Source organism: Urocampus carinirostris, chromosome 16, assembly GCF_059441175.1.
Source record: "Urocampus carinirostris isolate Australia breed hairy pipefish chromosome 16, RoL_Ucar_1.0, whole genome shotgun sequence".
Classification (NCBI taxonomy): Eukaryota; Metazoa; Chordata; class Actinopteri; order Syngnathiformes; family Syngnathidae; genus Urocampus; species Urocampus carinirostris.
The window spans coordinates 16,850,955-16,870,717 of NC_142364.1; the positions used below are offsets into that span (position 1 = coordinate 16,850,955).

Genomic DNA, 19,763 nt, shown 5'->3' on the forward strand with positions numbered 1-19,763 from the left:
ACATAACATTTGGTCATTTTGGGATTAAAGAAGCAAAAACAACCTGAAGAGCCGTTTAAGACCAGAAAGAGCCTGTTCCTTTTAGACAAACTCTGCTAACTTTACTCAACTTCGTTCTACTTCGACTCGACTTCAAAATAAAGCATTTAGGACACAACGTCAGGGGAACCCGTGTATTTTTACCTTCATGCACTGTAACTTTGACTTAAGTCACTTCTTAATTAGTAATTTTGAGCCCTCATTTTTGTGCGCTGGCTAGATTTTCTTGTGCGCTGAGAATGTGCGGGCAGTGTGCAATTGCGCACACGCGCAGCTTAGAGGGAACACTGTTTGGGGGCACTTGACATCTTGGGGTGACACACCGAAACCAAGAGTCATAATTTTAGGTTATTGAAGTAAGAAGGTCAAGGTAAAACTGTCAGAAAGACACGCCAGGTAGGGGGATTACTGAAAAGCAGGGTTGTTTAGGGTTACTTTAACTTGATTACTTTCAATTACTTTTGGATTACTCCAATACCAAATATGCTAATAAAAGACAAAAGAAACTAAATATGAATAAAATTACTAAATTTTGTGCAGGCTTGGGGAGTAACAGAATACATGAAACGGCAAAAATGATGTTAGCAAGCTGTTTGGATTTATTTTCATTTTGTTTCTGTCGCATTTTTGTTAATTTTGCCGGAGATCAAAGAGATCAAAGCCAGGAGAGAAAGCTTACCATGTGTTGTGAGTCATCATTTTATTCATATTTAGTTTATTTTGTCTTGTTTTAGCATATTTGGTATTGGAGTAATCCAAAAGTAATTGAAAGTAATCAAGTTAAAGTAACCCTACCCAACCCTGCTGAAAAGGTGAGTAGCAACATCTTTCCAGGCTGTGCATTTGGGATGAAATGCATATCTGATGCTAAACCAATCTAACGATATATTGGCAAGCAGGGTGGCCAGTGGGGTGGCCAAATAATTTACAAGGGGAACCGTGGCCACCCCTGGTGGCGGCACTGCTTCAAACCTCATTTGATGCCTACGCTGGGGCAAAGCCCCCTCAAATCACATTTTAAGAAGTGGATAATCCGCCAAAAAAGCGAAAATAAATGATTTGCCTCCATTCGTCCCCCACCCCTCAAAGTCAATTCATGTTCATTTGTATAGCCTTAATCACAAATAGTCTCAAAGGGCTACTATTGCAGACCACAGACTATTATTACCCCATCCCCTGATCTAAAACCTACATGAGGGCAAGGAAAAAACTCAAAAACCTTAACATGAGGGAAATAAGGAAACCTTGAGAAGGGACGGCTCATGAGGTAATCCCCCTTCCAGGATGACCAGACTGCAATGGATGTTGCATTAACAAACAATAACATTAAAAATAAATCTAAAATAATTAAATTATAAAATCAAATCAAAAGGATGACCAGGTTGCAGTGGCTAATGAAACAATGAAGAAACAAGGCATTTTCTAGTGAACAACCTCCCAAACCCAAAATAAAAAACGGAAAAATGTTATGAGTTATAGTAACCTATATCCGCTCTGAATGTTGTGTTCTATAGTTTCATAACTTTGAGAACATGTTTGGCATGTATTTAGAGAGAATAGTGAGGTGGAGGAATTAAATAGTTTTGAGTTATTAGCAAAATAAAGAAAAAGGTTATAAAATGTTATGCTTTAATCTACTAGCTGTGGTTTTGTACAAATTAGTTAGAGAACATGCGATTCTCTGTGATTTCTTTTCAAAAAAGTCATACTACTCTATTTCATAAACACTGATTACAGTATAGTGAGAAGTCTTTCCTTTAAGTTGAAATTCATTCAACAACTCGGCTATCCAGTTTAGATGAATACTATGTTGTTGGTTGTTAATAATTGGATGAAAGATATTTTATTTTACTTTAAGGTTTTCATGTGTATATATTAAGGTTAAAGTCAAGCTACCGCAGCCTCCCCGTGTGGAGTTTGCATGTTCTCCCCATGCTTACGTGTGTTTAAATTGGGCACTCTGCTTTCCTCCCACATCCCAAAAACTTTTATGTGAAGTTAATTGCCCATTACAATTTGTCCCTAGGTGTAAATGAGCGAGTGAGTTGTCTGTCTCTGTGTGCGCTGCGACTGGCTGGCAACCAGTTCAGGGTGTCCCCTGCACTGCTTATCCTCAGTAGGGTCACGAGGGTGCTGGAGCTCATCCCAGCTGTCCTCGGGTAGTGTGGGAGGAAACCAGAATGCCCGGAGGAAACCCACGCAAGCACGTGGAGAATATGCAAACTCCACACAGAGAGGCTGCGGTAATTGGACTTGAACCCTGAACCTCCGCACCGTGGAGCTGCGCACTAACCACCCATCTGCCGTGCTGCCCCGATTCAGTGTTATTCAACCTTTGTTAAGCCAAGGCACACATACCAACATTTTGACATTAAAAGTTGTAGATTTTATCTCGCAATCTATTTTTACACGCAGAACATAATCCGTCTCCAGAATACTAAAAGAGATGTTTGTTTAAAACCGGAAGTCGTAAAGTTTTACCAAAACTGAAATCTAATGCGATCGCTGGTGCAGTTTATTCACGCACAAAACTTAGTCTCGCTTCAAAGACAGTCATGAAAGTCTCCCACTTTTTCGACGTTTGGAAGTCAAAATGGGTGAACTACATGAATCGTGTAGATCCGATGAGAAAACCTTTTGAGGGGGGAGGGGGAAGCTGCGTCAAACAACTACCTGCTGTTTTCAATGTGTCCACTGGATGTCACAGTAGCTAAGTGCCGCTCCCAAAGCTGTATTTGTTGACTACTATTCAGCAACCAAAGTGTCCAATGCAACAATGTTCAATTTCTATTAGCTTTAAGTAGTACCATTTTTTTTTTGCTATGCGCGAGACCCAAATTCGATCCCCAGCCAAGCATGTAGTATTTTTGACGCAGAAGATTTGATCTCTTTTTCTGTTAACCAATAATAATTCCATAAAAGAACCAAACCTCATGAATGTTTTTTATGAAAAAGAAATATCTGTTCCAATCACTCCATCAGAGAAAAATGGAAGTTGTAGAAATAACTGGAAACTCATGTGAAGAACATAACCCATGACATTATGTTCTTCACAAGTGTATGTAAATTATTGACCACAACTGTAGGTCATTCATAAGCGATAGAGAAGTGTGTTTTAAGCCTAGCCTATTCCACTGCGGTTGAAGATCGAATCTCAGAGGGCAGAGCATTCCACAGTACCCAAATAGAGAACGCTCTCAAACCTCAGGATTTCTTCTTGGCTCTTGGGATCATAAAACCAATGTTTTTTTGACATATTTTTGGCCTCTTTTTACAAAACCTTGTGAATCATAGGAGAATTTGTATGCATGTGTGCGTTAGTACATTTTCGTGACTAATGATGCTGACATTTGACACCAGGCAAAATCAGCAACTAAAAAGGAAAATACTTATAGTATGGCTACATCTTGCAAAACAGGAAAGTGTCTGGAGTAGTGGAGCGAATACAAAGCCGTAATCAAGTCATTAAGATGACAAGCGTGAAAAGTACGTTGCAGTTTTTCTAAGAATGTTTGACATATATTATGGCCTTTTGGAACAATGAGACTCAGGGTTGACATTTAAAGTTAAAGCTTTTCTTTTTACACTATTTAAAAAAAAAAATAATACATTTTTTGGGGGCAAAATAAATTTTTTTGAACATGACTCGTACACACTTTCATAAATTAAAGGGACACTGTATAATATTTGACCATTAAATGTCACTGTATTGTGCAGTGCTACAAAGCACAAGTGATAATAGAAACTACAGAGACTCAGTGACCAAAACGCACCATTTTCCTTTTCACTTTTATGCTTAGCCAATTTGAGGTTTTTGGGTACTCGTTGCAGCAAGATGGTTTTACAAATATGCCATCTCTCTTTGGGTGAGGCTTATGTTATGCAAGATAAATGCTAATTTTTTGAAGGAAACTAAGACGAGGAGGAAGTTGACGACTTATTTCATTGGCAGTTAAGAAAAATTGATCATAATGTGTCAATAAGTGATGCTGATCCACAAAACACAGCAACCTCTCAGGAAAAAGTACATTTCCCCCCCGATTTTGCAAAATTAAAAACACTATTTATAGCAGTATATGCCATTTCTTTAAAACTTATCTTGATATCCGAAACAATTTCTGTATCATTTTACTAGGAAAAAGTAGATGAAATTTGACTAAATTGTGGAAATTTGGAGGCCTGCCTCATGTGCGATCCCTTCTCAAGGTTCATTTATTTTCCTCATGCTAAGGTTTTGAGTTTTTCCTTGCCCTCTTGTAGGTTTTAGATCAGGGGAGGGAGTAATAATGGTCTTTTGTCTGTAATAGTCTGCACAGACTTTTGAGACTTTTTTGATTAAGGGCTATACGAATAAACAGTACTTGATTTGATCTAATAATATTGAAAAAAAAAAAGCGTGTTTATATGATAGTTTATGTATTTTTTCTTATTATTAAAATCAAAATAATTTTTCTTTAATAATGAAGTTTTTAACCACTAGGAAGCACGAAATATACACAGTCCCTTCAAGAAAAAGCCATTGTAATACACAACAATATTTCAAATGGTTGACGATTATTGTCAACTCCACACCATTTTTCCTGCCCAGCCTTTCAAATGGTTTTTGCTATATAGGCTTACCCGTAGCAGCAAGATGGCGTAGCACAAAGATGGTGGACAATCGTGTCAACCACCTGCAGCTGAGCCTCATGTTATGCAATATAAATACAAATTTTTCAACCTACGAGTACAGGTATTTAAAAACGATGCATTTTTGTATTTGTACTTATTATTCATATAAAGCTTTTTTAATACATTCTTAGGAGGCATGAAATGCTACACGATGTCCTTTAATAGCCCCAGTGTGTAATGTTCGACCACTAGATGGCAATGTGTTTTCTGTTGCCAGCGAGGGCCAGCGCCAGATTACAGTGTGTCTGCAGGATTCCGGACAAACATGGTGGCGACCTGCGTGTGGATTCCACTGTGTGAAAGAAATACAAAATTTCACCACCTATGAGCCACTAAATATTGCACACAGGAAAGAGATAATCTCAGAGCATTTCGAGATTTTAACACATTTCGAATCATTTCATAGATTTGAGTGACCTCAATGAATAACAATCAGACAGGTCGTTGACACTTTCAAACTTTATTTGTTTGAGAGATTCCCGCATTCGGACCTTTTCACGACACCCATCGGATTGGTCCCTTCGCGCTACAGCAACAAGACAATATGTCAATGTAAACGAGACGCTTTGTTAGCCGTGTTAAGGCAGCATGTGTCTTTAAGGCCCGTTAACTTTTTCGTGACCTCCTTTTCAAAAGTAAACGATTTGGTTTCACATCTCTCCATTACATACACCGAAAATTAAAAGTCAGTCTGATAGTGAGGAAAATGCGAAACAAATACATCAAATTTGTAGCCGTCATTTGCAATGCTAACGTTGACACCAACAGTAGCAAGTTAGCATTAGCATCTGACGTTATGGCATTAGAGATCAAACTAAAAAGTACAATTAAACTCCGACAATCAACTACTAAAATGATGACACAAGAGTGTACACTTCTGATAAAGTTCGTGAATTAGCCGCTAACTAGGGCGTGCAAATTAAGCTACAAACTACGATTAAGATCATGTTGGTTCAACCTCATTGTCATTCTTCCCGAGGTTTGCATGGTAACCGTCTTACAGCAGAGTTTGTTCACATATCAACTAGCTCAGGGATGTCAAACTCAATTTGGCTCTGGGGCCAGATCCAGACTTTCAGTTTTAAGGCGGGCCGGATGAGTAAGAAAATGTAAACTTACAATATTTAGCTTCATGTAGTTTTTCAGTCTCATGGCTTATCATTTAACCTATTTTAGGAGCCTTTCCTTCATATTATGTACATGAATGACAACTGATTTTTTTCATAGGCATAACAAACCTATTCACATACAATAAGAAAAATATGATTTTCATGTTTGACATTGAATGCGTCGTGGTTTATTCCAACAGTTGAGTGAATGCAGTTTTTCACCTGAATCAACTCACCACGCTATGTAAACTCAAGTAGGAGCTAGGGCCACATGATTTCGGAAAAAAACAAATAGCGATTTCTCGGAAAGGAATGAAATTTTGATGCGATTTTCAAAGAAAACTGAATTCTCTGTATTAGTTTTGATTTTGTGAGTACTTAATCATAGTCACATGCTTTCACCTTGAGAAAAAAAGCGTCCTTTTCTAGAAGCTTTATTAGTGTTGCTGTCTGCCCACACACTGTCCACGTGCTGCTTGCAATCATTGCCTCGTGCCGTTAATACTTGCCTCTGATTGGCCAGGACTGATAAAACCTAAATTGTGACAAATCTGATTGGCCAAACACTCATCAACAAAAATGAAACTATAAGTCACAATCATATTGCATATATTGACTAGATTTCAGTTAATCGTCCAGCCCTAGTGGGAGCTATGAAAATAATGTAATCGTTGCCTTATTTGTCGTACTGGTTTGAAATGAATAAAAAAGAAATTCAACTTAAAAAGTTTTAGCAGAGCGTGGGCATTAAAATTAGACTACATCAGATCAAACTACTAGGCTGGGCCTACAAAAGCTGAGGGTGTATCCTTTACTGTCCTCTAGTGGCCAGGGGGAGCATTCTGTTTGTATTTATTTAAAAAAAAAATAAGAACCTTTGATAGAAATGATATAAAGACTTTTTTTTGGCATACTCAGAAATTTATGTCGGGCCGGATTAAATCATCCAACGGCCGGGTCTGGCCTGCGGCCCGTGTGTTTGACATACCTGCACTAGCTGAACAAACCGACGACAAAGAACGCTACCGACGGGTAGCGCTAATGACAGTGTTCCGTGATGTCCACCACGACTGCCTTGCGCCAGCTAAACAGGAAGTAGCCAGCACCAGCGCCAGCAGCTACCGCTATGCACAAGTATGCGTTATACGTCATGAAGACCAACATCAGGAGGTAGCTGACAACCACTTGGATGATATGCAGAATCGTTTGCAGGAAGTGGGAAGAGCTTAGCATCCTTTGCCTGACAACACAAAAAGACAGCAGTTGTATTAGCATGTAAGCACATGTACAGTCATATGTAAGATCGGGCCTAAAAAAATCCAGCCCAACCCGACCCACGGCTGCTAGTATTTAAGTCCAAATCAGTCCGAACCTGAACAATTAACTTGATTTGAAGGACCAAGCCCGAGGAAAACACGAATTTTCATATTTTATTTGTGAGGACTTGGGAGGAGGAGGGGTGACTTTGTCCGAGCGAGCGGACAACCATGTGGACACAGGCTGAGCAAGAGCGGGACAAAAACTATTGCGCAGATTCTCAACAAAGATAAAAAAAAACAAAGAACAATGACGGGTGAATTAGTTTGAAAGAGAGAAGCTTGGCCCGAATGTAATGATAGACATTTTAGGCCTGAAATGACCCGAGTTTCAGGCCGGGCTTGAGCCTAAGAGCTTACCCCTAGTTATAGCCCAAGCTTGACCAATTAACTTGATTTGAAGGACCGAGCCCGAAGGCAACCCGAATTTTAATATTTTGTTTGTGAGGAGGGGTGACTTTGGCCGAGCGAGCGGACAACCATGTGGACGCGAGTTGTGCAAGAGGGGGACAAAATCCATTGCACAGATTCTCACAAAGAAAAAAAACAAAGAACAATGACGGGTGAATTAGTTAGCAAGAGAGAAACCCGGCTCCGAACGTAATGATTGACATTTTAGGCCCGAAATGACCTGAGTATCGCGCCGGGCTCCAGCCTAAGATCTTACCTATAGTTATAAGTGTTGCCCTGTGAAGACAAATCCTGCCATATGAAGAAATAAATGTATATATGAAGAAATACCTCAAAATGTATGCCATAGAAAAAAATGAACACATGAATAAATCACATTATTTCTGAATACATGACATAACTGCATTGTCTTTATTGTTATCGATAACCATGTAGTAAACATTGTATGCAACGGGATTAGACCTATTTAAATAACACAAATATTTATGCATTTGGACCTTTATCTATTTTGTTATGTATTTTGTAGCAACAAAATGTTATTCAAATGAGACAGTGTGTCAAACTGGCTTAGCTTTTCACATGTCTCTCATCACTAATGAACCAGAAGTTTCTCAGCCAGTTTGCCCGCTCCCTAATGTGAATAACATATTGTTGTAACAACATACACAACAAAGTAAATGACAAAATAAATAAATGACCAACGGAAAAAAAAAAGCATTAATTGCCTTAGTCATGTATTTGAGTATTACGTGATTTATGTGTTCATTTATTTACAGTTGCACCTCTACTTAAGAATATTTCTACATACCAAAGTTTCAGGTTACGAGGTACCTGAACATGAAATATTGCCTCGAGTCACAAAGGCATTTTCAGCAAACAAAGTCATAAATACAGTACTGTTCGCCCTGATATTAGCCGCTCCAAGATATTCTCGAACGCAAACAAACTGGCTGCGTGTATTCCGTATGCTCTTTGTGTCATCGTCACAGTTAAGAGTTCAGGAACGAGGAGGAGGAAGAGTCGCGGTAAATGGCGGGGAGGAAGACGCAACCAATCAAGCCTAGATTATAACCATTTTAGCAAAATTCCAAAAAGTCTCAGAATTTGTGGAGAGGGATCACACGGAAAAAGTGTAGAAGTCGGGTTATCATTCATTATATCCTCTATCTCGCGCATTTCCGACGTCATTGGATCAGTTTTTCAAGAAACGTCAGGCAGAAATGTTAATTAAGATTTTTATTATTTTCATTGTTCTTTGTTTTTTTTACATTTTGTGCCTCTTGTCTTATGTTTATTGCGCAGTAATCAAATTTTAACATGTATTTGTTTCATGTTCTGATGCTCTTTTATAATTCATTAAAACATATACTGTACTTTTGCGGGGCTTGGAACGGATTAGTGTATTTACATTCAAAATGTATCTCGAAATACGAAGTAGAGGTTCCACTGTATATGGCATACTTTTGTAAGTATTAATCCATCTATACTTTTATTTCTACATATAGCAGGATTGGTCATCTATACTGCTCGTGAAATATAAAAAGAGATTGAATTGAATGTGCTAGGAATACAAATTGTAAGGGAAATTACGGTCGAAGTGTGCCTTCACACTATATTATACACCCAATATATAGTTCATACGTTTATATATCTGTATAGGTTTATATATCTTTGTATATTTCTGTATTGTACTCGAAACCAGTTAAGCTTTCAAGTTGTTCTCAGGAGCAAGCACCTTCAAGGTCAGGACAGTAAGGCTCCCAAGCCAAAAAGCTACAATTCAGACACTCACTGTTAGACTCCTATCTGTTATCAAACAGTTGCACGGAATTTCCTTGCTAACTATCTGCAACTTGAAGGCCGCAGGGCACGTTCTGGGAGAGCTTGACTCCCAAAATCCAATTTTCTAATGCTCATTTATTCTACTCGTACGCCATCTAGCGACCAACATTATACACTCCATTTCCTGTCTGAACCAATCAGAAACCTTATTGTGTCCTCCAATCAGAATCCCCGAGACCGTATGAAAAAGAGGCGCACACTTCAGTCTGCGGAAGTATTTCATTTCAATTTACAAGAATGCAGCTTTTCCTCGTCTCTATGTGCTTGCTTTTCTTTAATAAAAGAGTTTGATTGTAACTTAAAAGTTTCTTAAATCATGCAGACATCGTTTTATACCTGACATAAATTAAAGTTGCTATTGCGCATTTCCTAACAAAAGCGCAGTTTATAACTAATACACAAGTTCAATGCGATTTGATTTTAATTAATAATTTAGTCAAGTTAGGGAAAAAAATAGTTATAATGGGAGTGTAGGTTCAATTATAGGCCCAGTACTTTTTAATCTGATGGCGATGTTATGAGGAAACGCAGCGTCAGTTTCCATTCAAACGCTTCAATTATTTATCATTTCTTGCATTCTTATAGCTTCTAATCAAAGACGAGCAAGGAAAGGTAATGTATGAAGTTTGGCGTTCGCTTATGCTTGGTGTGGCATACCCCACAGTCTTGTGCGTCTCCATGAGAACGGTGCCGTCCGCGCCAGGTAGCGGCATGCAGTTGTATCGCACGTTGACCTGACTCCGCCGCAATAGAACCTCACGGCCCATCTTCAGACCCTCATATAGGACAGCCAGCAAGAACACGCCTACACATGCGCCCACCATTTCTGTTGGGTCGGGTAAGAGGAGAAGAAGACCGGTTTTAAGGGATACCCAATTTCTAAAACATAAAAATTGTTAGAAAATAGTACATGTTTTTTTTTAAATATCATTGGTACATTCCAATTGTTTTCCAAGATAATGCATCCCGTCTCATCTTTGACTTCCTGAGCTCTGACATCACGTGAAGAACAACAGCACCCTAGCAGGCCAGTCACAATATTACTTTAAATGTTAATTAGTCGAAAACGTTTTGAATGTTTCAAGCAAAGTTTTGGTAGTTTTTGTGGAGAATGTCTAGAGGTTGTGTCACTGGTGGCTGCAGTAATGGTACAACAAACGGCGAGCAGCCAAATTGGGACGAACTGGCAAAAATATCACACAGAGAGCTAACAGGGGCTAAATCCGCCGGGACACAGCAGGCGAGCCTGCTGCTCAAAATGGCTACCTGGGACCGATCAGTGGAGAAACGGGAGGGTGGCCGAACAAAAACATGCAGTAAGCAGCCAGGATAGCCAGGAGCCAACAAAAAACGATTACGGCAACAAACACAAACCCAGCCAGGAAAAATACAATAAGCACGGCACGCTAGCCAGCTAACCGACTGCTAACAGGGCTGATCTTAAAGCCTTCGGTAGACCGCACGCTAACAAAGGAGGTATCTGGACAATATTATATTAATTGCAAGACACATGGTGAAAAATACAAAAGGAAAAGTCAAAACAACACAATTTAAAGAAGGCAAAGGCAGAAAAGGGACCCACGCTGTACATGTTGACACCTTAACTTACCTCACACAGCTTTTGATGATCAAAGCACGCAACAGTCATAAGTCCCCCAGTGACACGGTAAGCAAAGTTCCTATTACTCCAAGCAAAAATGACGCTATGCATTCACTGATTACTACAATTGCAGTCTGTTTTTCAACAGGAACCACCATTGTTGTGTCCTTGTATTCCGGTGACCTCACAGCTCTAGAAGATATGAGGTCAAACAGTCTACTTTGAGAACTCATTTCTTGAGATCTATGGCGTGTGAAATAGTATGGAACATATCTGCATGATCGCAGGGAGGAACACTACACGTTCTGTGCCTAAAATTGAAAAAATTAACGTTTTTTTGTAATCCCTATAAATGAGAAGGATCAAGAATCCAGATGGCGGGACGTCACCTCCAGCAGAGTTGATGACAAGTCCGCTGAAGAGCAGCTCCACGTTGTGGTAGCCCAAGTAGAAGGTCATCGCCTGGGTAACGGATTGTTAGTGAGTAATGAGAAAACTACAGGTTTGCATGTGACCCACACCTTTGCTTACCATGCCTCCGTGTCCCTCATGTCCCCCATGTCCTCCGTGGCCCCCATCATCACCCCCGTGGTGGTGGTGTCCGCTCCCAACAGTGGGCATGGGCGTGGTCATCATGGCGTGACCAGGGTGGTGGGCGTGTTCGTGGTGATTGTCGTGATTCATGTGCATTAAGCTCTGGTTCATGACTGGTACACAAATACACACATAGGTCCAAAAATGACCCCAGCTCTTCAAGATTACACTTTGATTTAAGTCCACTAAACCCGTGTTTTTCAACTGGTGGGTTGAGACCCAAAAGACAGCCGCGTACCTTTTCCCCTTACAAAATAAAGCAGAGAAGAAGAAAAAAAAGGAGGGCCAATTACATAGTAGATAGCGATAATGCCCCGCCTGATCTCTTCTATCTGTTCCGGCTGTTGAAGAAGATAAATCGAGAAATCATCTCATACGCGTTCACAGAGAATGCAGGAATCAATGACGTCAGAGGGAGCTCTTTTTTATTGATACAACAATTTCAACAAGAAACTCAGAGAATCTCAGATATATCTCCTGAACAAATGTATGCAAATCTATTCTACAAATGCAAGTTTCTATTCTACAACACCGCATATGGCACCGTTTCAATTGTGTTTGAGAGGGACCACATTTAGTTTTATTTTTATTTTGTTTGTTCTTTCCCTTTTCTGCCCGTAAAAACAGATCCCCAAGAAAGTTAGTGATAAGAGAAGGAATTGGAAAAGCAGTGTCAACAATAATTCAGTCAAAAAAGGAAATAATTGCGAAATACTGAAGTATTGTACGAGTGTCTGCCATTGAAGCACTGCTTGAATGTACAGGAAATTATTTTAATTATTTCTAGCTTTTTTCCTCTTATATTAATCTTTATTATCAACACAATTAGGTATTTATCTTTAAGTACACATTTTTTTTAATTTATGAGGGTACTAACCACTTTTAGTATGTGGTTACTTTAAAGCAGTTTTAGGGGGTTGATTATATACCAGGTAGGATTATACAGTATGTGAATATATACAGTACTTGAAGTCGTTTTGGTTTCATTGGTCATTTTGTATTTTGGAAGAAAAGGTGAATATGTTCAATTGTCTCTGCTTTAAATGGCACAATCCTTTCATTGGATGAATTAGAGAAGATTTTTTTTTCTTGATTTGGGTAGCAGCTTATTATTAGGGTGGAATGGTGGTCTCAAGTTGAGAACCGCTGCACAACAGCAGTGATTCTCAACTGGTGGGCTTGTTTTGATAGAGGCTCAGGCATTTGCCTTGACAAAGCTAAGAAGACAAAAAAAACCCAGGGTCAATTACACCCCTTAACAATATACAGTATGGCGATATTGCTCTGCAAGTACGAGTTGACACCTGCCAATTAACACCAGATATGCGAAAATCCGCCAAGTATGATAAGTATATTGTTCATCAACCTGTTTTACGTATGTGTAAACTCAGACTCCATCATAATTGACATGCAAGCAAACACGAGCAGAGAAGGGGCAAGGCGACTGTTTACCCAATCAGAATGCAGAACACGATTTTGGTACGAGCCCAGACAAACCAACATGGAAAGGTAAATGGTTTGCTCCAGTAAATATAGGGGACAGTCTCAACTACAGTTACTAGTCAGGGTGTCACACCAACATACCCTGTTTTGGCTGTATGTCGCTAAGCAATCTTTTGTATGGAAGCTCATTAAACAATGTTTTTTCACTGTTAATTAAGTGTGCGGTAGGGATGAGTGGAGCTATGCTCACATAGCACACGCATTCCCTTCTTTCTGCCCAGCGCTGTCTACACCGAGGGTAAATAAATATTGTTTGCAGTATTTTGTGACATTTTTAGAAAATAATTTTGGTCATTCCTTGTTTTGAAAACGTTATTTAGGACCAGAATTATGGTAAAAATTAGCCTAAACACTCTTAAGTAACTGTGGGAGGGAGACAAATTTTAGATTGAATACAGTCTCTAAAAACCCCTGGCTACTTCGAGGATTTTCAATCAAATTTTCTTTATTGCCATTGATATCATTTCATCATGCATTGTGTTCTGAAATACAGCAGACAGCAGGCACAGATTAGGGAGGGTGTTCTGTGTTGGATGGGTCGTGACGGTTTGCCCGACTGTGATTGGCAGTGGTAGGCTGTCAGTCGAACGGTTAGCGGGAGCAAGCAGACAAACTGCAGTATAGTGCTAGATAGCTTTTAGCGACTCGTTACAGTGAAAATAAATTTAATTATTTAATTCTAATTTTGAGAAAAATCAGAAGAGCGCAACAACATGGTGATCACCAGCAGTGTACCGTGGATCGGGTCCAAAAGTGACTGGGCGCCGTCGGGGAGAAGGCAAGAGTGGTGCTGCGTGTCAGGCCTGCTTCTACAGGCAGGCTAACAACCCTCCTAAACATTCATTGCGGATCCTGTTTATTGCCATTGCCAGGTCCATTTGCCAAGAAACGGATGACCTGGAGCTACAACTTGTGGAAAACTGCTACAATGGGACGGTTTTATTTTAATCATCATGGACATCTGGCTCAAATCGAGGACACCCGATGCTAACGTGCAGCTAGCCTTTATAGATTGCTTATCTTCACTGAAAGGAAAACCCCACCAATTTGTGTGTTACTTTTGGATAATGACAGATAAACACTTCATTCAACTGCAAATATGTGTTATTATTTGTAGATCCATAATTGGTATTTTGTTACGGTCATATACTCTCAGTCGGGAATGACGTAATCTCTGGGTAAATTTAACCCTTTGGGCTTTTATGAAGGTGCAACGCTACCTCACGGATTTTCACTTTGTGTGGGTGGTTCTGGTCCCCATTAACCGCAAAAAAACGGGATATATTCATATTGATTTGGGACACTGGCTCGGACATTCTTAATATTTCATAAATGTTATAAAATCATCAAACATCACACATTAAAATAAAATGTAAGGAAAAATAAGTCAGTCTTGTCTAAAACCTATATAAATCAAGTCCAGTCATAAAAATGAAATTGATAGCTAAAGCAACTCTTGACGTGGCAGTTTGTTCTTTTGTCGCTAATCTGAGCCCCTTATCCCTCCCCGTTGCCATGACAATGAAGATGAAGCTGAGAGACACTGAGCAGGCTCTCAGCTGTAATCTGATTGGCCAGTAGCCGCGGGCTAAACAAAAAAGGGCAGCGGCCAATCAAATCAGATAAACCTTTCCAGATAAGGCAGTGCTCGGACAAATTGTCGTTGATTGGAACAAGAGCGCCACACGAGCTCGGCACAAGTCAAACAAGTGCCATTTGAAAAATCGGGAATGTACTGCGCATCAAATCAAAATATTTCCTAAAATAATAGTTTATAGTCCTTGTAGACAAGGGACTGGAGTCAATGATCTATCCGCTGCGTGTCCTACCTTTGAGCTCTAGAAGTGCTTACTGTTTGTGCACCAAACTTTGACCTCGGGGAATTCTTACTGTCGGTTTATCAGCTGACAGGACGTGACGTAAACAAGTCAATGGGTTCTTTAAAGACGTCGACTCTGCATCTTTTGAAGACTTGATACAATAGAACAAAGGCTCGAGTAGGTTATCATATTGGCCAGCGGAAAATAAACTTTGCGTTTTAGGTACGATTTAATGTAATTTTAGATGTTTCCTCAAATATACCACTCGATTGATCTTTTTTGATTGTCGTATAAGTATTGTTGTATTATTGAAATACGTCACTGTCCATATATAGTTATGATTATGCACTTTCTTCATTTATTTAGTCGTAATCATGTAACGTAAGTAGTGTTTTTTTAAGATATCGTCTTACTTCATTGAATGAATTAACAAAACAGGAAACATCAATTTCACTCCACGAAAAGATGTCTAAACAACCAAATTCCTGAGAGGATCACGCTAGCTGATATTATACTTGCGAATAATATTACCTAATGGAAGCAGTAAATGCTGAAAAGAAGGGGGCCAAGTACTGAACCCTGCGGAAAACTACGGGTAACACATATTTAACACAGTGCGTCCTATCTGAGAGGTAGGATCTGAACCATACGAGGATGGTTCCGGAGGGACCGATCCATTTTTTCAATTGGTCTTGTAAGATATTATGGTCAAAAATTTTGGTGTAACATTTGACCCCGATCTGTCCTTCCAGACACACATTAAGAATATTACTAGAACAGCTGGTACAAAATGCTGCAGCCAGGCTTTTAACTAAGACAAGAAAGTTTGATCACATTACCCTGATTTTAGCTAACCTGCATTGGCTCCCTGTTATCTTAAGATGTGATTTTAAAGCTTGTTGGTAGTATACAAAATCATGCACGGACTTGCTCCCTCATATCATTCAGATTTAATTTCCCCCTATGTTCCGGTCCGGAGCCTTCGCTCTGAAAATGCTGATCTACGAGTGATCCCAAGAGCTAAGAAAAGAACCGTAGGTTGTAGAGCGTTCTCCATTCAGGCCCCGATGTTGAGATTCGATCTGCAACCTCAGCGGAACTGTAAATCTAGGCTTAAAACACAATTCTATTCTATGGCTTATGAATGACCTATATTTCCTGTTGATGATATCTGTGTGTTAATTGTTATTACAACATCCATTGCTGGAAGGGGGATTACCTCAGGTGCAGTCCCTTCTCAAGGTTTCATTATTGTCCTCGTGTTGAGGTTTTTGAGTTTTTCCTTGCCCTCATGTAGGTTTTAGATCAGAGGATGGTGTAATAATAGTCTGTGGTTTGCAATAATCTGTGGTCTGTGCAGCCCTTTGAGACTCCTTGTGATTAAGGTCTATACAAATAAACATGACTAGACTTGACTAGCTAAAGTCCAGCTTCTGTCAGTTCTAACAAAACACAATTGATTTTCTCATCAAGAGTTGAGCAACTAAAGAAGAACATTCCCCCAGAATAGTATTTGACTTGGAATTTATTTTCAATCATTTTAATGACTACCCATTTTCTATTTAAATTCTGGTGAAACATGTCAGCTTTCGTACAATCGACTGGCGACAGCAGTGGTCTGTTAGTTCATTTGTGCCTGAAATATATTTTGTAATAAAAACCTTCAAAGGAACCTGCTCCTCCCTTTCCAGCCTCTATTTTGAAATCCGTAACGAACTGTATCCATATCTGTCAACCTATACATTTCCCTCTCATTTTATATAGTTGTACACGCTGTATAACAGATTTTTTACAGAAAGACATTAGTTTTTGTTAGACCGATCTTGTCTTCGGCAGCACGGCGGCGCAGCGGTTAGCGCGTGTGCGTTACAGTTCTGGGGTCATGGGATCGAACCCTTCTGTGTGGAGTTTGCATGTTCTCCCCGTGCTTGCGTGGGTTTCCTCCCTGGACTCCGGTTTCCCCCAACAATCCAAAAGCATGCATGTCAGGTTAATTGGCCGATCAAATTGTCCCTAGGTGTGAATGGGCGAGCGAGTAAGTTGTCTGTCTCTGTGTGATTGGCTGGCAACCAGTTCAGGGTCTCCCCTGCCCACTACCCGAAGATAGCTGGGATGGGCTCCAGCACCGCCGCGACCCTACTGAGGATAAGCGGTGCAGATAATGGATGGATGGATCTTGTCTTGCCATAATCGTCCGGGTCACTCTTTATCAGGCAACAACGTCATCGTAGACCGCTAATATTGTCGCATTTTTCTACATAGTCTGTCTTGCTGTGAGTAAATAGGTGCCGTGTTGTGTTTGTAAGCTTTAGTATCACTTAATAATGAGAATTCCAATATTTATAAGGGAAGCAATTAGCTGAGGTTGACAAAATTTTAGGTACAATTTGTTTTATTTTTAAATTATCAGTGTTTCATAAAATATTCCTCTTAGATTTTGTATTGGCTTATTTTATGTGTATTATTGTTTTTATAATTCACTTGGCATGTATATACATTTCTTTACTTTCAGTTGGGGGGATCGGAGAGGTTTTTTTTTTGTTTTGTTTTTTTTTCATAAATAAGAGTCTGTTTTTGAATGTCGTGTGAGTATCGGTCAAGGAAAAATCCATCAAAAATAACTAAATATATTACATAACTTTCAGTGCTCTTGTGTTTCATTTGTATATGTTTGCACTATTCCCTTTCAGGACATTGAAGTACTATAGTACATCTGAGTTCAACTTGTGTAACTGGTAACCGAATGCAACGTTGATTGAAGCCTGGTAATCCTGGGAAGTGGATTACCACTTGTGTGGCCCCTTTTCAATTTTTTTCCTCACAATGAAGTTTTAGAGTTTTCCTTTGTCCGCATGTCGGGTTTAGATCAGGGGATGTTCTATTGTGGCCTGTGCAGTCCTTTGAGACCATTTGTGATAAAGGGCTATACAAATAAATGTTACTTGACTCTAGTCAAATGTGAGCTTTTTCCAAAATGTTGAAAATGGAAAAAAATGGAGGGGACTACATGTATACAAAGCTAAAATTATTATAGGCGGGCTGCGTAGTTTGAGGTGTCCTCAAACAGTTTCAAATCTAAACGTTTTGCCATTAAGTCTGTGTTAACAATACCATACGGAGTTCAAAGAGCCTTTATATATATTTTTTTTACACCGTGCATATCTTACTTTTATCATTGTGTTCTGGCCACAGAGAACATTATGCTGTAGAAAAAGAAGCAGGGTGGAGGGATAGGTGGCGAGAGGGATTTCAAGGCCGTGCTCGTTGTTATATTCTATTCTAAGATTAAAATGGTGAAAGTAAGAAACTGCCTCTTTCAAATACAGTGCAAATGGCAACCTAAACCCCGAAAAAGATGAGAAAAAAAGAATTTATCAGAGCGCATCCAAGTTAGACACGTACGTGCAACGCGCCACAGAAACAGCTTGATAAAGGCTGTAATGGTGATTCAGCCAGAAGATGGCGTAAGCAAGTAGAATATTTTGAAGTTACGGACACCACTTTGAATGTTTTGGGAACTTTAAAAAATATTTAAAATACATATTGATGACAAGCCTTTATAAAGACACCCCTTTTCGTTTTAAAAGAAAAACAGATTTCTTCAAAGTTTTACACTTTTGTTTTCCTTATCCATTATAGCTCTTTGAACATTTAGGGTTGGCAATCCCTGGTCTAAAGTAAATGACGAACTAATGAGCGAAATTAAGCGTGATTAAATAAAGCAGATTGACCAAATCGAAAAGCATCATCTGACTCAAAAGTAGGCAAACTACCATGCACAAAATCCGGAATCACAAAGTAAACCTGCAGATGTCAATGACACAAAAACAAACACCACTGACCTGAAAGACTTTGTGGATTTCTTCACCGAGGTTTCTACGATGAGGACAAGAACTGGATTGTGTGGTGGGGGACTTGAGGGGAAAAAAGCAAACTTTTGGAAAAATGGACGAATAGCGGTCGTATTGTTTCTGACCGTCTTCGTTGGAGTCGCCTTCAGAGGACGGAGGTCTTACTTCCGGACGTGGCGTCATTACGTACACGAGAGGTGGGGCCTCACGAGTGGACCAATCAGATCAGGTTGGTAATTTATGGGCGCGGCTTAAGTGCAGCCACGTCGCCAGCGGGTTAAAGACTATCGGCGGCGTGGAAGAAATTACCACACTTTGACAATAATATAGCCAGCTTTACTAATAAGAGCTTGCACTGTCCACTCCACGCATCGGTCCCGGTATTGCAGTACCTCCGGGAACGGTGCATTCGCAATCATCGCAGCAAGGCTTAAGGGCTAGGACCTTAGCTTGGCCTTTTGGCTGAGAGTAAGAGTCCCGGCTCCTTGGCTTTGTAGCGTATTATGAACTGACCGATAACGGATAATGGATAATTAATAACGAAGATAGAACAATAACCCTTAAAAACCCCTATAAAGACCATTAAAATACACAATTTTCTTATTTCACAACTGGGTTCTATGTTGATCTGTTTTGAGCATGGGCGTAACCAGTCCGTTTTGGGGTGGTGCTCAAGCCCCCCCAATTCAACCTGAGCACCTCCCGAAATGTATAGCGTTTTAAAAATGTTCCCGTATTTTATTTATGCACACATTTCTTTTTACTGGAATATAATTTTATTGTTTAAACATATAAATGGTTGTCACTTTACGATGTTTTCTTTTCAAAATTTTATTTTGGTGTAATAGTAGTCTATAGACTGTTCAGACGTCTTGTGATTAAGGGCATCATAAATAGACATGACTTGACTTATTAAAGAGCAGGTTAGGCTTAAAATAAATAAAACTGCCTGGAAGCCCTACACCGGAGTTATCTAGCCCCAGGATGAGGCGGGGGAAGAACCTAGA

The 19,763-nt window shown here is 39.6% G+C and overlaps 1 protein-coding gene across 1 annotated transcript; it reads right to left on the minus strand.

The window, feature by feature from the left end:
• Positions 1-5,151: 5,151 nt before the first annotated feature.
• slc31a1 (solute carrier family 31 member 1) lies at positions 5,152-18,924 on the minus strand. The gene is made up of 5 exons (XM_088319811.1): positions 18,748-18,924; positions 11,520-11,695; positions 11,378-11,450; positions 10,046-10,214; positions 5,152-7,059 (listed from the first exon to the last, which is right to left on the minus strand). Exons 2-5 carry the CDS (start codon positions 11,691-11,693, stop codon positions 6,858-6,860), a joined length of 618 nt encoding a protein of 205 aa, XP_088175937.1. The 5' UTR covers positions 11,694-11,695; positions 18,748-18,924; the 3' UTR covers positions 5,152-6,857.
• Positions 18,925-19,763: the final 839 nt, after the last annotated feature.

Coding starts and splice junctions, on each gene's coding strand:
- slc31a1 (XM_088319811.1), bottom strand. CDS start 11,693: ATGAACCAGAGCTTAATGCACATGAATCACGACAATCACCACGAACAC. Junction 10,215..11,377: donor TGTCATCAACTCTGCTGGAG/GTGACGTCCCGC, acceptor CCGACCCAACAG/AAATGGTGGGCGCATGTGTA. Junction 7,060..10,045: donor GAGACGCACAAGACTGTGGG/GTATGCCACACC, acceptor TTGTGTTGTCAG/GCAAAGGATGCTAAGCTCTT.